Raw genomic sequence first — 26,605 nt, forward strand, 5'->3', positions numbered from 1 at the left:
CAAGGAGTCAAGAACTCACCCTCATGGTTTACTGCACCCACTGCCTATCCCGAGACGTCCATGGTCTCACATCTCCCTGGATTTCGTCACAGGTTTGCCCCCATCTCAGGGAAACACAGTAATTCTGGTGGTGGTAGATAGATTTTCTAAGACTTGTCACCTCTTACCCATGCCCAAACTCCCCACAGCTAACCAAACTGCAGAACTTCTGATGAAAGATGTGTTCAGAATCCACGGCTTTCCCCAGGATATGGTTTCTGATCGGGGGCCACAGTTTACATCCCGGTTTTGGAAGGCGTTTGGCCGGCTCATTGGGTCCTCCATCAGCATGTCCTCTGGCTTCCACCCCCAGTCCAATGGACAAACTGAGAGGGTAAATCAGGACATTGAGAAGACCCTGAGGTACCTGGTTGCTGACAACCAATCCACTTGGAGCTCTCGTTTAATTTGGGCTGAATTCGCTCATAACACTCTGTACCATTCTTCTTTAGGCATGTCCCCCTTTGAGTGTCTCTATGGATCCCCCCCCCCTTTGTTTCCTGGACAGGAGCCAGAGGTTGACACCCGAGCTGCCACACAGCTTGTCCGTCGTTGTCGACTTTCCTGGAAGAGGGCCCGTGCAGCCCTAGTGAGGGCGGCCCGACTCCAACAGAGGCAGGCTAACCGAAAGAGGAGAGCAGGACCCTCATTTCGTCCAGGACAAAGAGTGTGGCTCTCTACCCGAGATCTTCCCTTGCGAGTGGAATCCCGTAAGCTGGCTCCAAGATACATTGGTCCCTTCAAGATCCTCAGAAAGATTAATCCGGTTTCCTTTCGTCTTCTCCTGCCCAGGTCCATGAAAATCCATCCTACTTTCCATGTTGTTCGATTAAAACCAGTTGTTTGTTCAACTTTGTCTCCAGCCAGTAAATCTGCCCCAGCTCCTCGCATGATTGATGGTCAGCCAGTGTACACCGTCCGCAGGCTGCTGGATTACCGCCGGGTACGTGGAAGGGCTCAGTACTTGGTAGACTGGGAGGGTTATGGCCAAGAGGAGCGGACCTGGGTTCCAGCTCGGGATATCTTGGATAAGGCTCTCATCTCAGACTTTCACCAAGCCCAAGGAGTCAATCTAGGGAACGTCAGGAGCCGTTCCTAGGAGAGGGGATCCTGTAATGGGTTGTATCTGCATTGCTGTTTTCATCCTGGCCTGCAGGGGTCACTCTCAATGAGTACTGTGTCATGTTCCCTCCAGAACTGCAGATGGCTCTTGCCCTATGAACTCTAGCCCTATGGTCTCTCCGCTCCTCCAGAGGGCGTCATCGCCCCGTACCATGTTCAGTGCTCTGCTCATCAGCGTTGATTCCTCACACCTGTGTTTGACCCTTTATAAGTCTGTTTGTTGCCTGCTATTGTGTTCAGTCTTGAGCCTATGCTTCCTGTGTATCCAGTTGCTAAGTTTGATTGTGCTTGTATTTTTGGACCCTTGTGTCTTTTTTTGTTTAATGGTAGCTAAGTTTGCTATGTTTATTTTGTACTTTGTTTTCTCTAGTAAAGATTATTGTTACTTTTTGAAGATTCAAGCCCCTTGGCCTTTTTGCTCTTTTGCTCTTCCGCTCTTGGGTTTAACAGTCTGGGAGTAGCTCAGTGAGTAAATTCACACTCTTAGCGCACCAGAGACCCGGGTTCAATCCCTGCTTAAGGCAGCCTCGTTACAAAGAGTTATAATTTGCTAAAAATGTACACTCAGATGTAGATGAGTTTGTTTCTTCTTTAGCATCACTTGATTTCTAATCGATCCTCTGCAGTGAATGGGTACCGTCAGAATGAGAGTCCAAACATCTAATAAAAACATCACAAAAATCTTCCACTATTCCTAAGTCTCTAAATTTGTTCAATGAAGAAACAATCTCATCTACAGTAGGTGGACAGCCTAAAGGCCCTTTTTACCACCGCACGTACCGCCGCTGCTGCGTCTGTAAAGTGCATTTGCAGCTTTTGACCGCTGAGTGGCGCCTTAACCACAAGTTATCAAACAAGCGCATCAAAGCACATTTTCGCAAATAGACGTCAGTTTTGCCTCGCTGATGTGTTACATTTGATGGCTTCAGTATGTCTTGGGTGGCCTAAGTGTGAGTAAATTTTCATTTCTGGATGAACTATTCCGTCAACTATATAAAGTTCCTTTTTGAAGGAAACCACATACTCAGAGCTGCTACACAGCTGATTGACTCACTTTGAGCATGTTAAGTGGAGCAAGTTGTTATTGAACACTGACAGTTTTGATAGATCTTTGCCTACTGCCTCTGCGACACATCATGGTTTACAATAAATAGTAAATAATTATTAATGGCACTGTCATTCCATTAAAATAAGTAAAACGTGCAGCCTCTCTCCAGCCAGACATCTATAATGCCTGGATCACACAAGCCAACAGCCTTTGTCAAAGAAACAGACAAACTCGAAGAGAACTGGCAGGAGCTTCAAGACCCAGAAAGGAGAAACACAACAGCTGATCCAGGATGAGATTTGAGAAAAACAGAATATAATAATCAAAAGAAATAACATTTCTTTCACTTTCTCTGTCCCTGTCATTGTCACAGTTGGTATTAATATTTGGGCTATAACTCCAGAAGAGAGGGGGAAACATGACAAACAGTTTGACTCTCTGGCACCCACTCTGGGTTATTTGTCAGGTAAGAGCACACACATACATACACCACTGTTCATATACATATACGACACCCAAAACTTTTGAGGTGGTGTATGAACATGCAAATTATCCTCTATATACACTGCACATCATTTTTCTTTCTTTCTAGGAGATCAAGCTCGAACTTTCTTCCTACAATCTGGTCTTCCCACAGCAGTCCTAGCAGGCATCTGGTAAGTATACACACATGTACACACACCCTTAATGTACACACACACTAAATCCAGTTTCAGATAACTGTATAACCCTTCCCATTTCTTTCATCTTTAAGATCATTTAAGTAGCATTTTCACTAGTGGCACTTTGTATTTTTGACCCCGTTGATATATTTATGTTCCTATGTGATTGTGTTTGCCATTTCAGGGCTGGATATGTCATAATACATTTTAAATGAATGTGTGTGGGACAGTGTGCAATTGAAGCCACATACATCTCTGGAGGGTGGAGGTTCCCAAAAGTAACCTCTTCCTGTCTGTGGTTAGTCTACTGGTGTAAACACTGTCGCCCATCCACAAACAGGATGTAGATTTACTGATACAGGATACAGAATGTCTGATTTGAGTTTATAGTGTTTGCTTGTTCTAAAATTCTCTTGTTCATAATTAAATATGGTAGCATAACAAAGATCTCAGGCCACAATAATGCTGGTCAGTCATCACAAACCAACTTCTGGGTTTTTCCGTGGGGATTTTACTAGCAATTAGTGCTCTGTAAGTCATTTTGATGAGAATATCTGCTGCCTTTATTTCAGGGCATTGGCGGATATAGGAAAGGATGGAAAGATGGACAGATTGGAATTCTCCATTGCAATGAAACTAATTAAACTGCAACTGCAGGGTCAACCCCTCCCGTCCAGCCTGCCAATCATCATGAAGCAGACGCCTACCCATGCTATGACACCATCATTACGCTTTGGTATGAGTTAATAGCTGGTTATGTAACGCCTTGTGAGGTTTGTTTGCTGTGTTAACAAGTTTACTGAGCCTCATACTACAGGTTGAGACACACATACTACAGGTTTTGAAGATGAGGAAGACATATTAAGACATATAATATTATTTTAATATAAAATCTCAGAAATGTGTAACTGTACGAGCTGTCTGTCTAATACTATGAAATAAATAAATAGATGAAAAAGCTAAACTTAAAACTTAAGTGAAAATTAGAAATGTTGTCTTAGCAACTAATTGAATAATGTTAAGTTGAAGTAGGCCTACAAACATTACTAAGACTGAACTAAAAAAGTAAAATTAATAAATATTAGGATAGAATATAAATAATAAGAAAAATTGCATTTAAATAGAATATTATTTTATTTATATAAATAAAAACATTTACAAATAAAACACTAAAATCATTTTTAATACTAAATGTGAATGTACAATGTGAAAATGTGTTATTTATATTGTGTGTGTTGATATTTTGCATTGCATTATTTTTTTAAACATTTTAAAAATGATTCTAAACCAAGCGTTAGATGAGATCAAAAGTAAAATAAATGCATAAATGAGCATGAACAGCTAAATATCCAGTATACAGTATAGTTAAATGTGACATCCATACAAATGAATATAAAATTATATACAAGTATATCACATAGAAATTATCCTATTTAATCTGGCTTTGATGTGTTTCAGGTATGGGCTCCATGCCAAATCTGTCTGCCATGTCAGTGATGCCCATCCTAACTGCCATCCCCACAGCCCCTGTTATGACCCCTTTGGTTCCTGTACCCACCGTGATGTCAGGACCATTGCCTCAGATGCCCAACTCTCTCAGTGTGCCAGCTTTACCTAACGGCAATGCAACTCTCCTCAAACCAACACCAGGTACTGTAACACCTTCTATCCTAAATTCATGCGCAATCCACCATTTTGCACAAATGATCATTCAGTATGCATGTACTCTTAAATCTAGATGCAGTGAGACTCAAACATTGATATATTGCGTAATCTATAACACAGTTACAAAGTTTGCATGTGCTTTAAGTAATTCTCTTTCTTCTGTTAACATTCCAGCATTCCCAGTCTCCAGTGGATTGAGTAAATCTCACTCGCTCTTGGACCTTGGTTCTAGCAGGTGTGAAGCATGCATACTAAGTTCAACTCCCATGTTTGTATTAGAATTGGGTGTAATATCTGTTGCATGCAAGTGTCTGAGCGTTTGTTTCAGTGATAGCAAAAAAAGACAGTGATTTTCTTAGAACTGTGCTCTGAGACACTCTGTTACTCTGTGCTTGTTTTGCCAGCACTAGAAGTTTGTAGTGAATAAGAGTGTGTTTGCTGACAGAGTGCTTGGATAGCACAGCTGTCTCCTTGAATCTTAATAGGATCTTGTTAGGGTTCCTCTGAGAGTCATCCATCCTCCACACGTTTGTAAAGAATCCTGTAATAAAGGATTATTTAAACAGTGCCTGAATGAAATTGGGTCTAAGGCTGTGTATACACAATACATTTGGAATGATTATCTTGGCAATATAGAGTTAGGCAACATCATGTATCTCGCAGTCATTTTAATGCACTTTTTATTAAGCCATAAACTTGCCTAAGTTTCCATTTCCATGACATTTGTCCGTTTTAAAGAATTGTTTCAAATTTTAACTCAAAAGAGTGAAAAATCTATATTTCTGGCTACACTGCTAAGCCTTATGTGTTGCAAATATGTGTTTGTTTTAGTTTGTAAGGGTATTAGCCAATCACCAGAACTCTCTGAACCTCTCATCCTGTTCTGTCTGTCATTCCAGCCCATGCCGAAATGCAGAAGGCTGCTGAATCCTGTTAGTGTTATCTCAGAATATTTAAAAATCAGTAAACTGACAGCAGTGAGTCAGAATACTGCGGAATTGCTCATAATTATGAGTGTTAATTATTATTTTAATGGTCCTGGTAGTGGTAATTACTGCACTAACAAGGATTCAGCAACTGTTGCTCAGACATATCAATTGTTTAAAGTATAATGTCACAGCAGAATCTCACAGCACTAAAGGAAAAGCTGATCCTGCAGCTAGCCTGAGACCAGTTGTCTGTTTTTTATGATGGTCTAGGTTATTGGTTCATGAGAGGATTATATTAGTGTTAATGAGCAGCTGCTAAATAGAGCTCATTTGAAAAGAATTTGGAATGCAAATGCAATTTCAAGAGTGCTGCACAAGTGAGAACTCTCAAGAATTATATGAACACATGCAGATTTGGAGAATGAAGAGGATCTATATTAAGCATTAGTTAATGCATTCAAGAAAACCATACATTTAGTTATTAGGTGCAACCTAAAACCTTAATCAGTAAGTTTATTTACTGAAAAAAGCATTACACATTAAATGATTGCTTTTATAGAAAAGCATACTAATAATTTATTTCTAAATTTCCACAGTTCTAACTCTTCCTCCACCACCTCCCTGGCAAGTAATTCCCCCAAAATGAATGCATCTGATTGGGCGGTGCCTCAGTCATCCCGTCTGAAATACAGACAGCAGTTCAACAGTCTAGACAAGCTGATGAGTGGATACCTGTCAGGTGAGTGTGTGTTTGTAGGCAATGGTAGTGTTTGCATATGATAGCATCTCTGCATACGTGTCATCCATTAATTCTTTTGTGTTTATTTGAAGGTCCCCAGGTCAGAAATGCCCTCACAGCATCAAACCTCACACAAACACAGCTTGCCACTATATGGTGAGTTCATGAAACACTGTACTCATCATATGAAACACTCAATGATCTCATGAAGAACATGTCTAAATTACATTATTTGCTTAGACATCCTCCCCACTTTGTGTTGGTTAATACATAGTTCCACATTTTTTTTTTTTATTGTGTCAAATAGGCAGAAACTTGTTGAAGACCCATGCATTAATCACTCGCACACATTAAACCCTGGATCACACTGTATTGCTTGAAGCGGTGTGTTAAACACCTACTTCCAGTGTTGCATCTGCTGTTTAGGTGCCAGTTGGATAATTAGGAACTGATTAATCTATTAAACATTTGAAATGCTTCCAGGTTAATCACAAATGTGTGTGCTTGTGGGTGGGTAATGTTATGTGTATATATATCTCTCTTGCTCAGGGCTCTTGCTGATGTAGATCGTGATGGGCAGTTGAGAGCGGAAGAGTTTATTCTAGCAATGCACCTGGTTGATATGGCCAAGACTGGGCGGCCCTTACCTCTGACTCTACCTCCTGATCTTGTGCCACCTTCACTCAGGTAAGATACACATAGACCCGCCCATGCTGGAATTAGTAAGATATGGAGGAGACTGTGTTTATTCTGTGAGTGTGTGTTTGTTTTCAGACAAGTGAAGTCATGTGACCTGCTGAACGGACCTGTTCCTTTGATTAACACTGAGCTGATTGAGCCAGAACATCCACAGAAAAGCAAGAGTAATGGTATTTGCATATACATAAACTATACGTACTAGTGGTCAAGAGATTTTTGGCTTCCAATATATTGCATATATACTATATAATATATATGATGTATTTAAAATGCATTTTAATGATGCTATATGAGCTATATACAGAATTGCTCAATTTAAAAATACATTTAATAATCAAAAGTGTGTGTTGCATTTTAAACCTGATCTATAAAAGACATGCATTTACCGTAGTACCTTATTAATGTATTTACCTAGTTCATTATGCTCACATTGAAAGCCATTAAAATAATCATTATCTATGTGGATAGTTATCATCATGACCCTTTAGAAATCATTCTAATATGCTGATTTAGTGCTTAAAGAATATTTCTTATTATTATCAGTGTTGAAAACCGTTGTGCTGCTTAATATTTTCATGGAAACCATGATATTTTTTAGGATTATATAATGAATGGAAAGTTCAAAAGAACAGCATTTATTTGAATTTTTGTTGTAATATATTGAATATCTTTAATGTCACTTTTGATTGATTTAATGCATCCTTGCGAAATAAATTATGGAATTACAAACTCGGGTCACAAACACAAACTGCCCTTATTTCTACACAGTTTTGTAAATGATCTTTCTAAATATTGCTGATTCAGGTAAACAGTCTCTTTTAAGTTTGTGTTTAGATTAAATGCCTTAAATGTAACCTTTTTTTTTAAATAAACACTTTTCTGTTCTGTAATATATTTTTTTATTGTGTTGATTTTGATAACACTTATGTACATCACCTTTCTGTCTGTCTCTATCAGTGTCATTTGAGGATAAACTAAAGGAGAATTTCCAGAGAGGAAACACAGAGCTGGAAAAACGACGTCTGGCTCTGCAGGAGGAACAAAAGAGAGAGGAGGAGAGGAGGAGAGAAGAGGAGAGACGAGAGGAGGAGAGGAGACGACATAAGGAGCGGGAGGAAAGAGAACAAAAGGAGAGAGAAGCCCGGGAGATGGAGCTGAGGAGACAGAGGGAGGAGGAGAGGCAGAGAGAGCTGGAGCAACAGAGAGAAGAAGAAAGACTGAAAGAATTAGAGCGACGAGAGGCAAGTGAAGCATGCAAGGGCAGACCACTAGAATATTACAGCAAAGCCTCATGCTTTTTCCACATGCATACATGCTGAATAAATAAATTGTTTATTATTTCTTAAATCTAAATCTTTATTAATCTTATGAAGGTTTGTAGTTAATACATTTTCTTTGTGAACTGAGCCAGTATCTTTTTCCTTTAAATATGATAAGCAAATATGTTGAGAGTTTTTATGCTGTATATATATATATTTGTGTGTGTATTTATATATACAGTACATATATATATATATATATATATATATATATATATATATATATACATATATATATATATATACACATATATATATATACACATAAACAGCTCTATAAACAGCATAAATGCATTTACATGTACATATAAATTTACTGCATTTGCATAAATAATGTAATTAAATCAATTGTTAAAATATTAAGTTAGGAATATAGTGGTTAATTAAATACCACATCAATTAAAAAAAAATTATATTAAATTATTATTAGAAATCGAAAAACTTGCGATTGTTAACGAATAATTACTGTAATTTATGTACTCTTTCATGACAAAGTTTAATGCTTCTCTAATGCTATATTTCATTACACAAGCAAAATGTGTGGGTTGATTGCCTATCCTGGTGGTCTTTGGAAATCACGAGGAACAAAATGTAACTGTTGTAATATCAAAAGTAGGAAATTAGGTTAATTGCTTTAAAAAATGTAATGGTGTTAGATATATTTAATTAACTCATGAGTTAACCCTAATATATACTGTACCACTGTACCAGTTCCTCGTCCTAGGAAAAATGATGGTAGCGTAATTATGTAGTTATATGTAGACATTCACATCAGAATGAGTGATTAGACCGTACATCTGTTGATTTACGTCTCCTTTTCTTTATCACTCTCTTAGGAAGCGGAGCGACAGAGGCGAATGGAATGGGAGAAGAGTAAACGAGTGGAGCTTCAGACACAGAGAGAAAAAGAGCAGAGTGACATACAGAGACTTAAAGACAGGAAGAGGAGTCTCGAGATGGAGCTGGAGGCAGTGGTCAGATTGCCATTTCTTCTTTCTTTTTGTTTCTTCTTCCATATACCTGTTCCCTATCAAACACCCTGTTCTCTAGGGAATGATGATTATGTTATATTACAAATTAAAAAACATATCAGTCTTTTCATCTCTTAGGGTAACAAGCATAAGCAGATCTCTGATAGGCTGCGGGACGCCAAGAGTAAGAGGCAGATCCAGAGGACCGAGCTAGACCTGATCAATCAGAAGAGAGATAGTCGTATTATAGATATCAATTCCCTACAGTTGCAGTTTGAGGTAGGTTTTTTTTTTGCATGACTAGCATTGCATTCATTATTTTTATCCTCTTTTTCATTATTTAATTATTGTAGACTACTGTGTAAAAGTCTGATCAGGAAAAAAAAAAAAAATTATATATATATATATATTGTATTATTCAGCAGGGATGCATTTAATTAATCAAAAGTGAAATGTATAATGTTACTATATATATATATATATATATATATATATATATATATATATATATATATTTATTATTATATTATTATTTATTTATTTATTTATATATTTATTTATTAAAGAATCCTGAAAAAGCATGAGGTCCACCAAAAATATTAAGCAGCACTGTTTTCAACATTGATAATAATAAGAAATGTTTATTGAGCAGAAAATCAGCATATTATAATGATTTCTGAAGGATCATGTGACACTGAAGAATGAAGTAGTGAAAATCTTTAAAATAAATAAATAAAATAATAGTCTATGTGAATGTGTTTTTGCAGGAAATTCAGAGGCAGCTGAGTCGTCTTGGTCCTGAGAAGCAGCGACTGACAGAGAGACTTTTACATCTTACCCAAAACAACTCAAGTGAGCCCTCACATAGACCTGAAGCAATCAGTGAATAGATGGGTGGATGACTAATTTCAACTGTGTCCATTTCATCCTGCTTGAATCCAAGGCCTGGGAACATTGACGTTTTTATGTTCTTCTTTCTCTCATTCTATTTCCCCTTTCAGGTCCTTTGATAAATGATGTGAAACAGAGTTTGTGCGAGAAAGATCTGAGCTGTCGGAAGCTGAAGGAGCAGCTGGATGTTTTGGAGAGAGAGACCACTGTGAAACTCTCACAAATGGAGCAGTACAACAGAGAAATCAAGGTCAGCGGCTTCTCTTATATTCCCAGTGTAAACCTCAAAAACATTTAAAGTGCCGTGTTTTGATTTAAGCTCATATTGGCTTTGGGTGGGGTTTTGCACTCTTCAAATTTATTTTAAACCTTAATGTCCCTTTGAGGGACTCGGTAGTTCACTGTTCTCTATGTTCCTGTGATTTAAAACCTATAGTTCAACTCCCAGCCCTGAAGGCAGAGGATTGAGCACTTCATTACACACTAACGTTCACACAGTTCACACTAAAGAAATCTCAACACAACAAACACTATCACTAACACACTTACTGCACCGGCTGGTCGGATCGGAAACCCGAGTATTATACATGTGGTAATCAGCTATTGTTCAGTACACGTCTAATGTTTTCTGCTCCAAGCCTCTATTTTTTCTTTCTTTTTGCCCACTTTATTGTTTTCTTTCTTCCCACTGTATCTCTCCTCTTTCTTCTCTTCCTCTTTTCCCCCCGGCTGACTTTATAGTTTGTAGAAATGGATGACTGTGTGCTTCAAGGACTTCTCTCTTTGCTGGGCTGCCTAACCAATCTCTTCCTTCTAATAAAGGTTGACCTGTCTTTATCTTTCCTTAACTCACACTTATCTCAAAACTGCCTGCCTTTCATTCATTTCACCTTTCGCCCTAGTCATTCTCTAAGGATGAAATCTCACTTTACCCATAGTATACTGTAATGAGCTTCAATGTCTGACCTCATGATCTTATAACATCTATGTGTCTGTGCCATTTCATCACCTTATATATATATATGTATGTATGTATATGTATATACTATGCCAATTAGATGTTTAATGTTTTTGCAAAGTTAGAAGCAAAAAAAAAAACTCAAAAATTATTTACATTTTTAAATGTATTAAAATACAAATCATTTATTTTAAATTGTAACAATATTTCACAATATTGCTCTATTTAATGCATTTTTTTTTAAATAAATGTTTATCGTATATTTATTTATTATATTTCGTCCCTTTGGAATTGAAAGGTTCTATCTGACATTTTTGACAAAATCGAGTTATTCACATATTCTTATTCAGTGACAACTTATTTATATTATGTGATAGATTTTTTAATGTTCTGTATATTTTGGGATTTTTTATTGACATAAACAACAAAGTTTTATCTATACAGTCGAATGGAATGCAAAAACTTTGAAGCTCAAAATCTCAAAACTACTTATAAAACCTTATAATTCCAAGAGGGCGATTTGTGAAATAACATTCATGGAACAGATAATTTATAGGAGCTCAGTATCACTCAGCTGGCATAATGCAATACCACATACTTTGCATTTGAACCTGCACAATATTATTCTAAGTTTTGTTATAAACATGATGTTTGTGTTAAAGAATTGTGTGGGTAACATTGTAGGAATTGAGACAGAGGCAGAGCCAGCAGCAGGACGTCCTAGAGCAGCTCAGGAGGGTGAGATCTGAGAAACTCAAAGAGCTACAGAGACACAGGAAAGAGGAGGAGGAGAGGAAGAGGAAGAAAGAGGAGGAGGAGAGGAAGAGAAAGAAAGAGGAGGAGGAGAGGCAGAGGAAGAAAGAAGAGGAGGAGAGGCAGAGGAAGAAAGAGGAGGAAGAGAGGAAGAGGATGAAAGAGGAGGAGGAGAGGAAGAGGAAGAAAGAGGAGGAGGCTGCCAGGTAAAATTTTGATTTCACACAAACAGACATGCATATTTATCAAGCCATCTACAGCTTTCCAACATAAACGAACAACATGGAAATATTAAGGTAAGATATTTGAGATATATAGGCTTTTAAGAAATCATGAAAATTTCTGTAAATATATTATAGTTTTGTAGAATATATTATAGTTTGTTTTGATAGTTATGTTCTGTTTAGGTTCAGGTTTGTAAAAAAAACAAAAACCTTTAGTTCATTTATCACCCTTGTTTCTCTGTATAGTTTTATTCTGAATCAGATTTCTATTCTTGTGACATTTTTCATCAAATATTTCCTCTAAAAGTGCTAGATTAAACTCCCATTCTTTTACCCACTCAACATTTTGCTCATGTGTACATTAGACAGGCGAAGCTGGAGCAGGAGGAAGCAGAGCGTCAGAGGATGCTTGCCCAGGAGCGAGAAGCCAAACTCAGGGAAGAACAGCAGCGTCAGGCCCAAGCCCGACTTCAGGAAGCCCAGGAGCAGGCTCGAGAGAAAGAGAAGAAGAGGAGGGCGGAGGAGAGAGAGAGGGAGGAGAAGGAAGCAGAAAGGAATGAACTGGCTCTACACACTCAGCCCTCCATGACATGCAATATCACAGAGAACAAAAGTGAGTGTGTGTGTGTGTGTGTGTGTGTGTGTGAGAGAGAGAGAATGGGTGAGGTGCTTTGCTGAAGCTTACAAATGGCTTGTATTCATCCAGTTGGCCTATGAATATGGTGTTTTCATTATATTCATTGTAAAGGGTGTCGTTACTCTCATGGCTTCATGATTAACTTTAATTACCTGCCATTAATTATCCGAGTTAATATAACAAACTCCAGTGGAATGTGAGTGTTTTGAGAGAAGGAAGGTAATAGGCTGCTAAACACAAAGTTGTATACAATATATGTTTATGTATATTTTAATTTCAGACCTGTATGAGTTTTTTTACGTTCAACACAAAAGAAGATATTTTGAAGAATGCTGCTAATCAAACAGTTGATGGTCCTCATTGACTTCCACTGATTTTTTTCCCTACTATGAAAGTCAATGGGGGAAAACAACTGTTTAGTTCTTCAAAATATCTTCTTTTCTGACTTATTACACATTTCTTAAAACTGTACTGGTCACTTTTTTTCCATAAAACTTGTGCACTAGCCTTCTGAATTCAATTTGAGAAGCATATTCAAATTTAACCAATTAAATGCAATCATATTTATTGTTCAATGATTTAATATGGGCTTCTCAGTGAGCCTGAAAAAAACCACATCAGTCCGACGATATGTGAATGAATCATACAGACCAGTTTGTAAACTGGTTCAGTAGATTCATTAAATAAATCAGCTGTAACTCACAATGGAGTATTAAATGGGATATTGCAGTGTTTTTAATGTTAATAGAATGTTTCAGTGAAGAGAGCAGTACAATTATTGAGATACATATAAAATGATGTTTGCTGATGTGGGCTGTTGTGAAGATGTTTTTATATGTTGAAATATGCATTTGTAAATGTGCCAAATGGTTGTGAGATGGATGTGATAAGGTGACTGTGTTTGTTTTTTTCAGGCTTGCAGCCAGTGGTGACTACTGAAGCTACATGTGCAGCCCTCACCACCTACAGAGCTCTCTATCCCTTCACCGCACGCAACTCTGACGAGCTCACACTGGAGACAGACTGTCTGATCGAGGTTCAGTACATATGTCAACACATTCACTCATGCAGCTGTAAATTTACTCATTCGAGTACACATATAATTTGGCTTCCTGTGGATCCATAGGTAGATGAATCGACAGTTAGAGAGACCGGCTGGCTGTATGGGAGTTACTGTGGTAACAGCGGCTGGTTTCCAGAGAGTTATGCTGAGAGATGCAGTAAAGACACTCAGACTGAACAGACTGCAGCCGATTCACAATCCACGGCTCCCTCTACCAACTACCCTGGGTATGGCACTAAAACTACTCTGTTATCACTCTAATTAATACTGGGTTAAAGACAACCCAACTTGGGTTAAATGTTTGACCAACCTGTTGGGTAGTTTTACTTAATTCAACTGTTGTTTAAAAATTACTATATGACTGGCTTAAAATGAACCCCAAATAGGTTGGAAATTAAAAATCAGACATGTTGTTACTAGAGGCATCAGTACCTAATAATCAAAAGGTGAGCACACTGTATATTAATAAGCAATTTAATGAAGGTTTATTATATAATTATTATTCATTCAACTTATTAATGAATGCTCATTATTAAACATATTAATAAATGTTAATTTCCAACCTATTCTGGGATCATTTTAAACATGAAATATAGTCATTTTTAAACAATATTTGAGTTAAATAAAACTACTCAGCAAGGTGGCTTGTCCATATTTAACCCAACTTGGGCTGTTTTTGATGCAGCATTTTTATAGGGTTCTAATTAACTGTGCAGTTAAGCTTAACCACTCAATTTTTTTTCAACTTGTTTGTGATATAAATGTGATATAAAGAGTTTTTTTTCATCAGAGAAAACATCTTTTTCAATCGTTCATCTGTTGTAGCCCAGTAAATTAAAATGTATTAATATTATTATTGAAGTTACACACAAAAACAAGTTAAATACAATCAAGGGTTTTTTTCCACTCTAAAGAAAAAAATAATAGAAAATCAAATTCATATTTTTTAGTTATATGCCATAATATAACAATAAACAGCTAAATATTTTTACTAACACCGTTTCACTATTCCCTATAAAATATCATATAGAGACTTCAATGAAAAGTTATGATGCAAATGAATCATACAATCAGATGTTTGAAGTGATTCACAGAAATTAATAAAATTTACAACAGCCAAAGAAGGATTGTAAAACTAGTCTAATCAAACTTAATGGCCATATAAAAAGATATTACGGACACAATCTCAATATTCATAATGTAACTTAACAATTTAATATAACAACACAAATATATTGTGAATATTTAATTTATTGCCCAATCCTATTAATAACATACATATTGTTTTGATCAGCATTCGGTAGGTGTGACATCCTTGACTGCTATAGAGCTGTTGGGACATGATCTTAACAGACTAACTTATATTTAAAGTTGGTTTAGGGTTATGTTATTAGTTTTATGTAATTGATTTATTTAGAAGATAAACGAATAATCCTTTACAATCCTTTTTTTGCCCCAGAATTCCTCGGGTGGACATAGAAGGACCAACACCAACACACACACCAGCGTCTTCAAACACACAGCACTCACTGGTGGGCATATGTGCATATACACAGACATACCATATATCTTACACACAACTTAGTTTTTTTGATCACTGGGAGGAATATGATCCTCATGATACACTGATCATTGTCCCTGAACATCATTTCTTCTGTTTTTGTGCTGTAGGCTGTAGCTCTGTGTGAATGGAGCGCTATGACTGACAGTCACCTGGGCTTCTCTAAAGATGACGTCATCACGGTTCTGGAGAAGCAGGAGAACTGGTGCTATGGAGAGCTCAACGAGAGCCGAGGCTGGTTCCCTTTCTCATATGTCTCCATGGTTATCACCAATAACACACAGACTGAGTAAGAAATGGGACACCTCTCATTTAACCTCATAAACTTGCTTAATCAAATAATTAATCAAGTAATTAAAGACAGTTGATTATGACATAGGTCATACTTTTATTGTGCCTGATATATCAAAGTATTAGTACTAGGTATGTGCAAAAAATCGAATGCGATTTTCATGCGCATCTCGGTCCTGTAATTAGAAGTATATCTCCAGCACGTGCGTTCAGATCAGGGTTGCCAGGTTTTACAACAAATCCTGCCCAGTTGCTTCTCAAAACAAGTCCAAAACTAGTCCAAGCGTGTTTCCAGGAGGTTTCCCGATAAAAATGGCTTCCCAGGGTTAAAATATATATGTTTTTTGGCATGGTTGACTTGGTAAAATTTGCATTTTAGGGGCTAAATATCACTTTATTGGTATTGGGGTCGATTCAACCCGCGGACGTGAAAAACAACCGCAGACTTGGCAACACTGGTTCAGGTGGAGCGGCAGTTACTACACAGAGCCGTCTGTTTATTACAGTTAATACAGGAGCGTCTTTACTGATGAGATGCGCATGAAAATTGCATTCGATTTTTTGAACAGCCCTAATTAGTACCATATAAAGGTAAAAACTATTACAGGAGGAAATCCAGGGATGATTGTAAAATATATTAAACTATGCATTGAATTCAGTATACATTTAGATGGTACTCAGGTTTTTTTTTTTTTAAACATAAGCTAGATTTGCGGTACTCTTCATGCAAGGCTTGAATGAAACTTCTCCTGCTCAGAGGGTTTAATCTTATCAATCATTTGGAATAAATTATATTTATTTTGATTTAATTAGTAGCCTATAAATATTATGCTTAATAAACCTAAAGCTTTGGTGTTGTTTGTGTCTCTTCTAGGCCGTTGCTTTCTACTGTGGATGAGATAGAACTTTCAGATTCTGGTTCTTTTGAGGGTGAGGTTTCTGTTTTTGTCTTTATACAGCCATCTCTAGTTATTCAGATGAAATATTATGAGGAAATATTTTGATTAAATTGAATAATCATTTTTGAATCATCATCGTTTTGATCTTATTAGAGTATGTGGCTCTGTACACATATGAGAGTCCGGAGTCAGGTGACCTGACGTTCTGTGCGGACGATGTTGTCCTGGTAACAGAGAGGGAAGGAGAATGGTGGAGAGGGTGCATCGGTGACCAGTCTGGCCTCTTCCCTTCCAACTATGTTAAACCCAAAGAGCCTGATGTATGCATATTCAGATAATTGTATATTATTATGCATTTATAGTTGCCTTATGAATATTATTTATTTAATAAATTATTGACTTAATTTTCATAAATTACATTCTTTTCTCCATAACATTCTTTTCCAGAGAAATGTTTTAAAATAATTAGTTTTCAGAGACATTTAAGTTGGTATGCATTTTGATAATGATTGCTCACTGTGTTATTATTTTAGACTGCCAATCCTGGAGTTCCCGGTAAAAAGCCAGGTGAGAATTGAGACCATAGTACCGTCACACAGAAGCAAAAATTAAGGCTGGTGGTTTCACATTTGAGTTATTTATTTGCCATCTTCACTGGTCTTCAGAGATTGCTCAGGTGACTACAGCCAGTGCTGCCAAAACACCAGAACAACTGAGTCTGACACCTGGTCAGCTTATTGTGGTGCTGCATAAGAACTCTAACAGCTGGTGGCTGGGTGAACTACAGGTTAGCACTGTATATCACATAACCAGACTTAGCCTAACCACAGGACAGCATTTGCTTATAGAGCAATATAGTGCATATAAATGCATATCAATGTATAGATAGATAGATATTAGGCGACAGTTTCATAGCTTAGTATAAAAATAATAGAAGGAATGGAAAATGACCAGTTTTTTTTTTTAAACGAACAAATGTGTGTGTTTGTAGGCACGGGGTAAAAAGCGTAAAAAGGGCTGGTTCCACTCCTCTAATGTCAGATTACTTGAGGCTAACAGCGGAAAAATAACTCCAGCATCTCAGCCATGTAAGATACACACACACACACTCTTTCATTCATTTTCTTTTGTATGTGGCTGCATGTATGTGTTGTTTTCCCATTGTGCTCCATTCCTCTTCGACTTTTCTGCTCTTCCCTCTGTAGTGTGTCAGGTTATTGCAATGTATGACTACAAAGCAGCCAATAAGGATGAAATGAGCTTCCAAAAAGGTCAGCTGATCACCGTACTCAACAAGGACAACCCTGACTGGTGGAAAGGAGAGGTCGCTGGGGTCATAGGGCTGTTTCCAACTAATTATGTGAAGATGACCACAGAATGTGATCCCAGCCAGCAATGTGAGTACTATGAGTTACCGAATAAGTTCCTGTTTCACATCAGAGTTCAGAGTTGTTTGTTTATAAGGCAAGGGTGGGGAAAATATAAGATGAATTGGATTAAATGAATTGTGTTGGAAATAACCTTTTAAAAAGAGTAAATAAAAAGATGTTTTACTTTTTTAATTTTGTTGATGGACAGAAAAGGACAGATACTTTTTGGCCATTTTCTCTTTCTTTCTTTCTTTCTTTCTTTCTTTCTTTCTTTCTTTCTTTCTTTCTTTCTTTCTTTCTTTCTTTCTTTCTTTCTTTCTTTCTTTCTTTCTTTCTTTCAACAACTTGGAATCTAATATATTCTCAATCCATCTCTTCATTATTCATTCTCTACTCTCTTCCACCCTTTTTCCATGTCATTTGCCTCATCCTGTGTTTTATTGTAGGATGATAGCTCTGGCCCCTCCTTCCTCTTCCTCCTCTCTTTTCTGGATCAATCAGAACACTGCTCTGGTCCAGGAAGCAGCCTCAAGACTCAAGACTGACTAGATTTGTTTGGATTTAACCCCTCCTCTTCTACTATTTCTGTTTAGACTTGGCTTAAATCACAAATGAACCCATGAATTTACCTCCACTGGCTTTAGGACATATTTTTCTTATTGTTTAATCGGAAAAAGATATCACTTGCTTCTTTTCTCTGTTTACTTTAGGAAGTGACATGAATTAAAGGGGCCATATCATGAGTAACTGAACTTAACTTACATATTTTGTAAATTTCAACTCTAAACTTCCTGTCCAGTCCCAAAACAACGTCAGTAGCTAAAGATCATATTTGGTAACCACTAAAACAGCTTGTTTCATTTTAACATGAAAAACATGGCTAAAAACGCCAAATTTGGGCACAAGAACCTTAACTAGCATTATAAATGGACCACAGGTGAAAAAAATGAACAATAAAACATAGTGCATATGACGTGCCCCCTTTAAAGTAAACTACCCTTTAAGTCAGTACTGTTCATCAGCACAATCATTATTAGTCTGCCTCTGCGTGTTTAAATGTAGTCAAAGGAACTGATGACCAGCAACACATGTTGCCCTCATATTGACCAGCTTTGCAGCCAGCTAACAATCGTGACCTTAGAGATCTTAGAGAGTTCGCTATGAATGTCATAACCTTTGCTCTGGATGCATTTTTGTATGGAAAGTATTCACAATTATATGAAGCAGAATTTCACAAATAAAGTTTTTAATTGTGAGATGCTGTTGTGATGTGGTCGCTGATGAGTGCTTGTGCATGTGTGGCTTGTCCTGCATGTGTGTATGTGTGTGTGTGTGTGTTTGTGTGTGTGTATAGGGTGTGCTGATCTGCTCAGTTTAGACACTATGTGCACCGAGGACAGGAAGAGGCAAGGCTACATCCATGAGCTCATTCAGACAGAAGAGTACTATCTGGAGGACCTGGAACTGGCACTAGAGGTGAACCATCAGCTGCATCAACAATGTTTATTATATATTCGCTTTTGAAAAGCAGTGCTATTTGTTTGGACTCTTTAAAAAAATGTTCATTTGTTTCCTGTGTTAATGAATATTCAGGTGTTCTATAAGCCAATGGCAGAGTCAGGGCGGCTAACGGAGGCTGAGATGAGCATGATCTTTGTGAACTGGCGGGAACTGATCATGTGCAGCACCAAACTCCTAAAGTGAGTCAACACTGACTGCTAGAGTTCATCTGGTGAATGTATAGTGTCTGGTTTGAATTTTTTAGTCTTAATATCATATTTCAAGTGATTCATAGACCAACAAAAGCAAATGTATTCAGTGTATATTATGTATGTATCATATACCAGGTGATAGCCTGTGTGTTTTTCAGAGCTCTGCGTGTCTGTAAGATGATGGCTGGAGAGCGGATGCCTGTGCAGGTGGTGGGTGATATTCTGTCCTCAGAGCTCTCTCACATGCAGGCCTACATTCGCTTCTGCAGCTGCCAGCTCAATGCTGCGGCCCTGCTGCAGCAGAAAACAGACAAATCACCTGACTTCAAACTCTTTCTGAAGGTAAATGGATTGCAGTACATTCTAGTAAAAGAAAAACAGCTCACGTTTTTACATTCTACTTCTTTCAGACAGGTATAGTGTTAACCCTAGACTGTATTAAACAGTGAATAGTAGAACAGTGCACAGTAAACTTGTTTATTTTAACAATAAATTATTTTGATCTAGTATTGTTTTGCTGCATGATCAGTGTACTGAAGAAAAACCAGTTGTATATTTTTCACAGTAGTCCACAAGATGGTGCCATTGATTTCTACTCTCTTGTGGAATACTGTGGATGAATTCACTGTTGATAGCGATAAGACATTATTAGACTCTTTTCCTTTTCTTCATTGAGTCTTTATCTTTTCATAGAAAATTGCCAGTAATTACCGCTGTAAAGGAATGCCACTGTCCAGCTTCCTCCTGAAACCCATGCAGAGAATCACACGCTACCCACTGCTGATAAAGAATGTACGAGAAGCCGCTCCTACAGACATCAACTATGGGAAATTTAACAATAGAATGATATGAGAAATAGCAGCTATTATAGAAAGTCAGAGGAAATAGGAAGTAATAAAAAAATAAGATTATGAAAGAAAAAATTGGCTATATGAGCAAATTTCTTAAAGATAATACAATTAAATAATATACTACGTGTGTGTGTGTATATATATATATATATATATATATATATATATATTATATACACACACACACACACACACACACATTTAAATAAAAAATTCATAAGGGTTCCTAAGATTAAAAAAAAAAGTTTTTTTATCAAAGACATGATGATCAAAGGTGACAGTTAAGACTTTAACATTGTTACAAATTTTTTTCAATTAAATGCTCTTAAGCTTTTCATTCTTTAATTAATTCTGGAAAAAAAAGTTATGCACAATAAATACTGTAAAATGTTTCCACAAAAAAATATATTGTACTGTATATGGAATAACAAAATTGACAAAATTATCAACATTAATACAGTTTTTTTTAATTTTATTTCTTTAATTCAGCAATACAGTGGGGCTTGGGTTAGGAAAAGATGGAAAAATCTCCAAAAGGCATCAAATGACAGATTAGACATCCTTATAATAAGTCAAAAAAAGTTAGATTTTATTTCCATCATTTACACTTTCAAAATAACAGAAAACTAAAAAATGGTGTCTGCAAAAGTTTGGGCACCCTGCAGAGTTAATACCTTGTACTGCCCCCTTTGGCAAGTATCACAGCTTGTAAACGCTTTTTGTAACTAGCCAAGAGTCTTTCAATTCTTGTTTGAGGTATCTTTGCACATTCTTCCTTACAAAAGTCTTCCAGTTCTTTGAGATTTCTGGGCTGTCTGTCACGCACTGCTCTTTTAAGGTCTATCCATAGATTTTCAATTATGTTGAGGTCAGGAGATTGTGAAGGCCATGGCAAAACCTTTAGTTTATGCCTCTTGATGTAATCCACCGTGGATTTTGAGGTGTGTTTAGGATCATTATCCATTTGTAGAAGCCATCCTCTCTTTAACTTCAGCTTTTTCACAGATGGCATCAAGTTAGCATCCAAAATTTGCTGAAATTATATTGAATCCATTTTTCCTTCTACTCGTGAAATGTTCCCTGTGCCACTGGCTGCAATAAAACCCCAAAACATGATCGATCCACCCCCATACTTAACAGTTGGACAGAGGTTCTTTTCATTCAATTCTGTGCCCTTTCTTCTCCAAACATACCTTTTCTCATTCTGGCCAAAAAGTTCTATTTGAATCGGTCCACAGAACTTGTTTCCAAAATGCATCAGGCTTGTCTATATGTTCATTTGCAAACTTCAAACGCTGATTTTTGTGTTGAGGACGTAGAAGAGGTTTTCTTCTGATGACTCTTCCATGAAGTCCATATTTGTACAAGTATCTCTTCATAGTGGAATAGTGTACCACAACTCCAGTGTCTGCCAGATCTTTCTGGAGGGATCGTGCAGTCAAACGTGGGTTTTGACTTACTTTTCTCACAATCCTGCGAGCCGTTCTGTCTGATATTTTTCTTGGTCTTCCAGATCTTGCTTTAACTTCCACTGTTCCTGATGACTGCCATTTCTTAATTACATTCCGAACAGAGGATATTGGCATCTGAAAATGCTTTGCTATCTTTTTATAGCCTTCTCCTGCTTTGTGAGCGTCAACTATTTTCAGTGTCAGTTTTCTAGACAACTGCTTAGAAGAACCCATGGTGCTGATTGTTGGGGCAAGGTCAGATGAGTCTGGGCATTTAAAACCTTTGAGATTGACATCACCTGGTCTATCTAGACGATGATTGAGAACAATCCATGACACTGTCAGGTCCTAGCTTGCCAAAGGGGGCAGCACAAGGTATTAACTCTGCAGGGTGCCCAAACTTTTGCAGACACCATTTTTTTGTTTTCTGTTATTTTGAAAGTGTAAATGATGGAAATAAAATCGAATGTCTAATCTGTCATTTGATGCCTTTTGGAGATTTTTCCATCTTTATGCACATTAATAAAAATTTTTACCTGGGGTGCCCAAACTTTCACTCCCCACTGTATACATGATGTTTATGTAGGCAAATCATTTGTTTGTTGTTTCTGAAATCTGAGTATAGATTCTGGAGAATACCCCTCCAACTCACGCAGATCACGCAAACCTGCGGGCAGCGCTGGAGCAGGCCGAGGAGTTGTGCTCACAGGTGAACGAGGGCGTGAGAGAGAAGGAGAACTCTGACCGGCTGGAATGGATCCAGAACCATGTGCTGTGTGATGGAGTCATTGAGGTGAGGTCACTGCAGGAGAGCTGCTGTTTACCCTTCTGTGCTACATAATGACTCCCAAGTGTAAAACAACAGCTTTTATTATGTGTTATGGTATTTATTAATATGTTTTGTGTGGTATTCTCATTTTAGCACCTCGTATTTAACTCTTTGACGAACTGCCTGGGCCCTCGAAAATTGCTGCACAGTGGCAAACTACATAAGACCAAGAGCAGCAAGGAGCTTTGGGCCTTCCTGTTTAACGACTTCCTGCTCCTCACCTACACCTCCAAACAGTTCTCATCTGGGCCTGACAGACTCTTCAACCCCACCTCAAATGCACAGTACAAGATGTATAAAACGGTAAAGCAACATGACTGGTGTCCATCTGGAGCTTGTTTTAACTCTCTGTAAAATGTCCCTATCTGACACTTTGTCTCTCTTATTCTAGCCAGTGTTTTTGAATGAGGTCTTGGTAAAAATGCCCTCTGACCCTTCCAGTGATGATCCAGTTTTTCACATCTCACACATTGATCGCGTTTACACTCTTAAGGCTGACACCATTAATGAGAGGTACACCTACTTTACTAACATTCAAGCTAAAATGCTTAGATAGAGGCCTAAATCTGCAATCATACATGCAGATGATCCACTGAACTTAAAGTAAAATAAAGGCTATAAATCATTCAATTTAGAGTATGTGGCGAGTGGGGCGGGGCCGAGGGACGTGGGAACAAGGAGTGAGGCCGGCAATGATTGGGCAAATCAGTGACACCTGCGACCCACCACCGGTCTCGAGTCCCACGTAGGAGATGGAAGGATATAAAACTGGAGCGACGACAGTGAAGGACGAGAGAGGACCAGGCCTGGGCTTTTAGTTGTGTTTTGGTTTTTATTTGAGCGCACCAGTCGTCCGTGAGGGGCTGGTGCGCTGTTTTGTGTTTATTTTGTTATTAAAGTTTCATGTTGATTGTCAAAAATAAACACAAAACAGCGCACCAGCCCCTCACGGACGACTGGTGCGCTCAAATAAAAACCAAAACACAACTAAAAGCCCAGGCCTGGCCAAATCATTGCCGGCCTCACTCCTTGTTCCCACGTCCCTCGGCCCCGCCCCACTCGCCACAGAGTATAAAGCAAAAATACTATTTATTACAGTTAGTACCTGTTGTACAACAGTATTGATCATTTCTTGTTAAATTAGGAGTACATGGGTACAGAAGATCAAAGCAGCATCTGACAACTTCATAGAGACTGAGAAGCTGAAAAGAGAGAAAGCATACCAAGGTTGGGATTTATTGATGAATATTAAGAGTCAAAGTCATTGTGATTGAATGTAGCTTTACTGATAAAAGCCTGTGTGTGTTGTCTAGCTCGCTCGCAGAAGAACAGTGGAATCGGGCGACTGTTAGTAACGGTCCTGGAGGCGACAGAGTTGAAGCCCTGCAAACCAAACGGTTAGACAAACTACACACAAACAATCTGGGCTCTGTTCACACAACTCCTTTTATTAATGAGTCCCTTCATTAATCATTGACCTCAGGGGTTATTATAGTTTTCATTTGTACGTTTTTTTCATTCAATTCAAGTTCATATTTTTCATTCAATTTAATTATTTTTAGTTTTTTTCTAGTTTCAGTTTTTGTAGTTTTAGTTTTGTTATTTTAACAGGCATTGTTTTTAAATGTTTAAAAATGGTGCTACATTTCACAGCACAATCTTATTATCTAGTGGCATTTTTATTTTTTAATGCAGATTAGTTGTAAAAACTTTTTTAAATACCTACAGTGTGTTTTATTTTAACAAGTTTTGAAGTCAAATGTATTGCAGTTTGTTCTAACTGAATGAGATTTATATTAAACTGAGTATTATTATTTTATTATTATTTTAAGCACAGACCTCACTAAACCTTAATATTTCTCAGAAATAAGACATATTTACATTGTCAGATGCTTTTATCCACTTACAAATGAGAACAATGGAAGCAATCAAAATCAACAAAAGAGCAATGATATACAAGTGCTATAACAAGTTAGTCTCAGTTAGCTTAACGCAGTACACGTAGCAAGGTTGTTTTTTTATGTTAGAAATAAAAGAAAACAGAATAGAAAAAGAATAGAGCAAGCAAGTGTTAGAGGTTTTTTGCTTTTGTTTATAGTTTATAGTTTAATAAATGAAAAGAAAACAAATAGATACAATACAAAAATATTAAAGAAACTAGTGTTAGTTTTTTTTTTTTTTTAAGAAAACAAGCATTTAGTAAATGAATAGAGTGCAAGTCTAAAAGGGACAAGTTTTTTTTAAAGAATAAAATTAGAATAGAGTGCTAGAGTTAGAGGGTCAAATAAAGATGGAAGAGATGTGTTTTTAGCCGTTTCTTGAAGATGCCTAAGGACTCAGCTACTAGGATTGAGTTGGGCTGGTCATTCCACCAGGAGGGAACATTTCATTTAAAAGTCTGTGAAAGTGATTTTGTGCCACTTTGTCGCACAATTAAGCGACGTTCACTTGCAGAATTCAAGCTTCTAGAGGGCACATAAGTCTGAAGTAATGAATTTAGGTAAAGGGGTGCAGAGCCAGTGGTGGTTTTGTAGGTAAACATTAATGCCTTGAATCTTATGTGAACAGCTATTGGTAGCCAGTGCAAATTGATAAATAGGTGTGGCGTGAATTCTTTTCAGCTCATAAAAAATTAATCTTGCTGCCGCCATTAATTGTAAAGGTTTGATAGAACTGGCTGGAAGACCTGCCAAGAGGGCATTGCAATAGTCCAGCCTGGACAGAACAAGAGCTGGAACAAGGAGTTGAGAAGCATGTTCTGAAAGAAAGGGCCTGATCTTCTTGATGTTGAATAAAGCAAATATGCAGGACTGGGCAGTTTTAGCAATGTGGTCTGAGAAACTCATCTGATCATCGATCATATGATCATCTATCTGTTTTTGAAGGAGTTATGGTTGATAGTGGGGTTGATGGAACCATAAGCAGTTCTGTCTTGGTGTCATGATTCTGCCTTCTTGTTTCTGATTTTTCTCTAGTCTTGTGGCAGGATCATGACAGGCCCATGTTTTATGTGCAAGCACATGGCCATTTGTTTGGGCCATGTGCTTGCGTTGTCTCGTTCCCTTGCCCCGCCCCCCTTGTTACCCTAGTTTTGTCTTCATTGATTTACCTGTTCCACCTGTTGTGTTCATTAGTAGCCTCCCTTTATAACCTCGTGTGTTTCTCTGTCCCTTTGTCGGTTCATTGTTTAAATATTGTCACGTTGTTTAAGATTGTCTACTGTTGCTACCAGGTGATTTTGTCAAGTCTTGTCTAAGTAATTGTTTGATCGTGTTTTAGTCATAGTCTAGTTAAGTGCAGTGTTAGTCTAGTTTAGTCATCCTTCGTCTGTCTAGCCCTTGTTTTGCCCCCTCGTGGGTTTTGTTTTCTGTTTTTGTCTCCATTAAATCCTTGTGAGAGCATTCGGTCTGCATTTGAGTTCATCCTCCACCACCCACATGACAGAATGAACCGACCACGCAAGAACTCCGCAGACGGGATGCTCTCCAATCGTCAGCGACAAGCGGATCCTCTTAGGCACTGCTGGTTGTCATCCCCTACTGACAGGAAGGGGGTCACCCTCCCATATTCGTCCGAGGGTGAGTGGATCCTGCAAAATTATGCCCGGCTATGGGAGAGTTTCTCCCAGGAGGAGTCGCAGGTTTTTACCCTCGAGGTCCCCACATTCATCCAAGCTGTCAGTGATCCCGGAGGGTCATGTCCTGGCTGTGGTTACCAAGGGGAATCAAGCTGGCTCTACTTCCACCCCTGAGGCTTCAGTCGTCCCCGAAGGTCTCCGTGGCAAACGAGGGAGACGGATTTCGTGGGATTCTTCGTCGGAGTCATCCTCGGCTGAGTCAGCGCTGTCTGAGACTGCCCGTCCAACGCAAGTCACAGATCCCGCTGAGCCTCACCAACCGGCCATATGTCCGGCTCTGTCTTC

At 37.9% G+C, this 26,605-nt stretch overlaps 1 protein-coding gene across 4 annotated transcripts in view; it reads left to right on the forward strand.

Moving 5' to 3' along the window:
- Window positions 1-26,605, forward strand: part of LOC132106847 (intersectin-2-like) — a 45,927-nt gene that overhangs the window by 15,722 nt on the left and 3,600 nt on the right. Inside the window, exons 3-38 of one of the 4 annotated variants that reach the window (XM_059512889.1) lie at window positions 2,583-2,675; window positions 2,802-2,865; window positions 3,444-3,607; window positions 4,330-4,521; window positions 4,711-4,771; window positions 6,062-6,204; window positions 6,297-6,360; window positions 6,754-6,891; window positions 6,979-7,073; window positions 7,861-8,148; window positions 9,063-9,196; window positions 9,332-9,472; window positions 9,961-10,045; window positions 10,195-10,334; window positions 10,826-10,906; window positions 11,727-12,001; window positions 12,385-12,632; window positions 13,571-13,692; window positions 13,783-13,946; window positions 15,179-15,251; window positions 15,391-15,569; window positions 16,446-16,501; window positions 16,624-16,790; window positions 17,004-17,037; window positions 17,136-17,257; window positions 17,462-17,558; window positions 17,676-17,867; window positions 19,195-19,316; window positions 19,434-19,540; window positions 19,711-19,894; window positions 20,246-20,344; window positions 22,480-22,647; window positions 22,777-22,986; window positions 23,075-23,196; window positions 23,828-23,910; window positions 23,997-24,080. In XM_059512889.1, the coding sequence (XP_059368872.1) occupies window positions 2,583-2,675; window positions 2,802-2,865; window positions 3,444-3,607; window positions 4,330-4,521; window positions 4,711-4,771; window positions 6,062-6,204; window positions 6,297-6,360; window positions 6,754-6,891; window positions 6,979-7,073; window positions 7,861-8,148; window positions 9,063-9,196; window positions 9,332-9,472; window positions 9,961-10,045; window positions 10,195-10,334; window positions 10,826-10,906; window positions 11,727-12,001; window positions 12,385-12,632; window positions 13,571-13,692; window positions 13,783-13,946; window positions 15,179-15,251; window positions 15,391-15,569; window positions 16,446-16,501; window positions 16,624-16,790; window positions 17,004-17,037; window positions 17,136-17,257; window positions 17,462-17,558; window positions 17,676-17,867; window positions 19,195-19,316; window positions 19,434-19,540; window positions 19,711-19,894; window positions 20,246-20,344; window positions 22,480-22,647; window positions 22,777-22,986; window positions 23,075-23,196; window positions 23,828-23,910; window positions 23,997-24,080 (4,791 nt within the window). Of the gene's footprint in view, window positions 1-2,582; window positions 2,676-2,801; window positions 2,866-3,443; window positions 3,608-4,329; window positions 4,522-4,710; window positions 4,772-6,061; window positions 6,205-6,296; window positions 6,361-6,753; window positions 6,892-6,978; window positions 7,074-7,860; window positions 8,149-9,062; window positions 9,197-9,331; window positions 9,473-9,960; window positions 10,046-10,194; window positions 10,335-10,825; window positions 10,907-11,726; window positions 12,002-12,384; window positions 12,633-13,570; window positions 13,693-13,782; window positions 13,947-15,178; window positions 15,252-15,390; window positions 15,570-16,445; window positions 16,502-16,623; window positions 16,791-17,003; window positions 17,038-17,135; window positions 17,258-17,461; window positions 17,868-19,194; window positions 19,317-19,433; window positions 19,541-19,710; window positions 19,895-20,245; window positions 20,345-22,479; window positions 22,648-22,776; window positions 22,987-23,074; window positions 23,197-23,827; window positions 23,911-23,996; window positions 24,081-26,605 lie in introns of all 4 variants that reach the window. The other 3 variants (XM_059512886.1, XM_059512890.1, XM_059512887.1) reach the window with 3 other exon arrangements.

This window comes from Carassius carassius, chromosome 27 (assembly GCF_963082965.1).
Source record: "Carassius carassius chromosome 27, fCarCar2.1, whole genome shotgun sequence".
NCBI classification, from domain to species: Eukaryota; Metazoa; Chordata; class Actinopteri; order Cypriniformes; family Cyprinidae; genus Carassius; species Carassius carassius.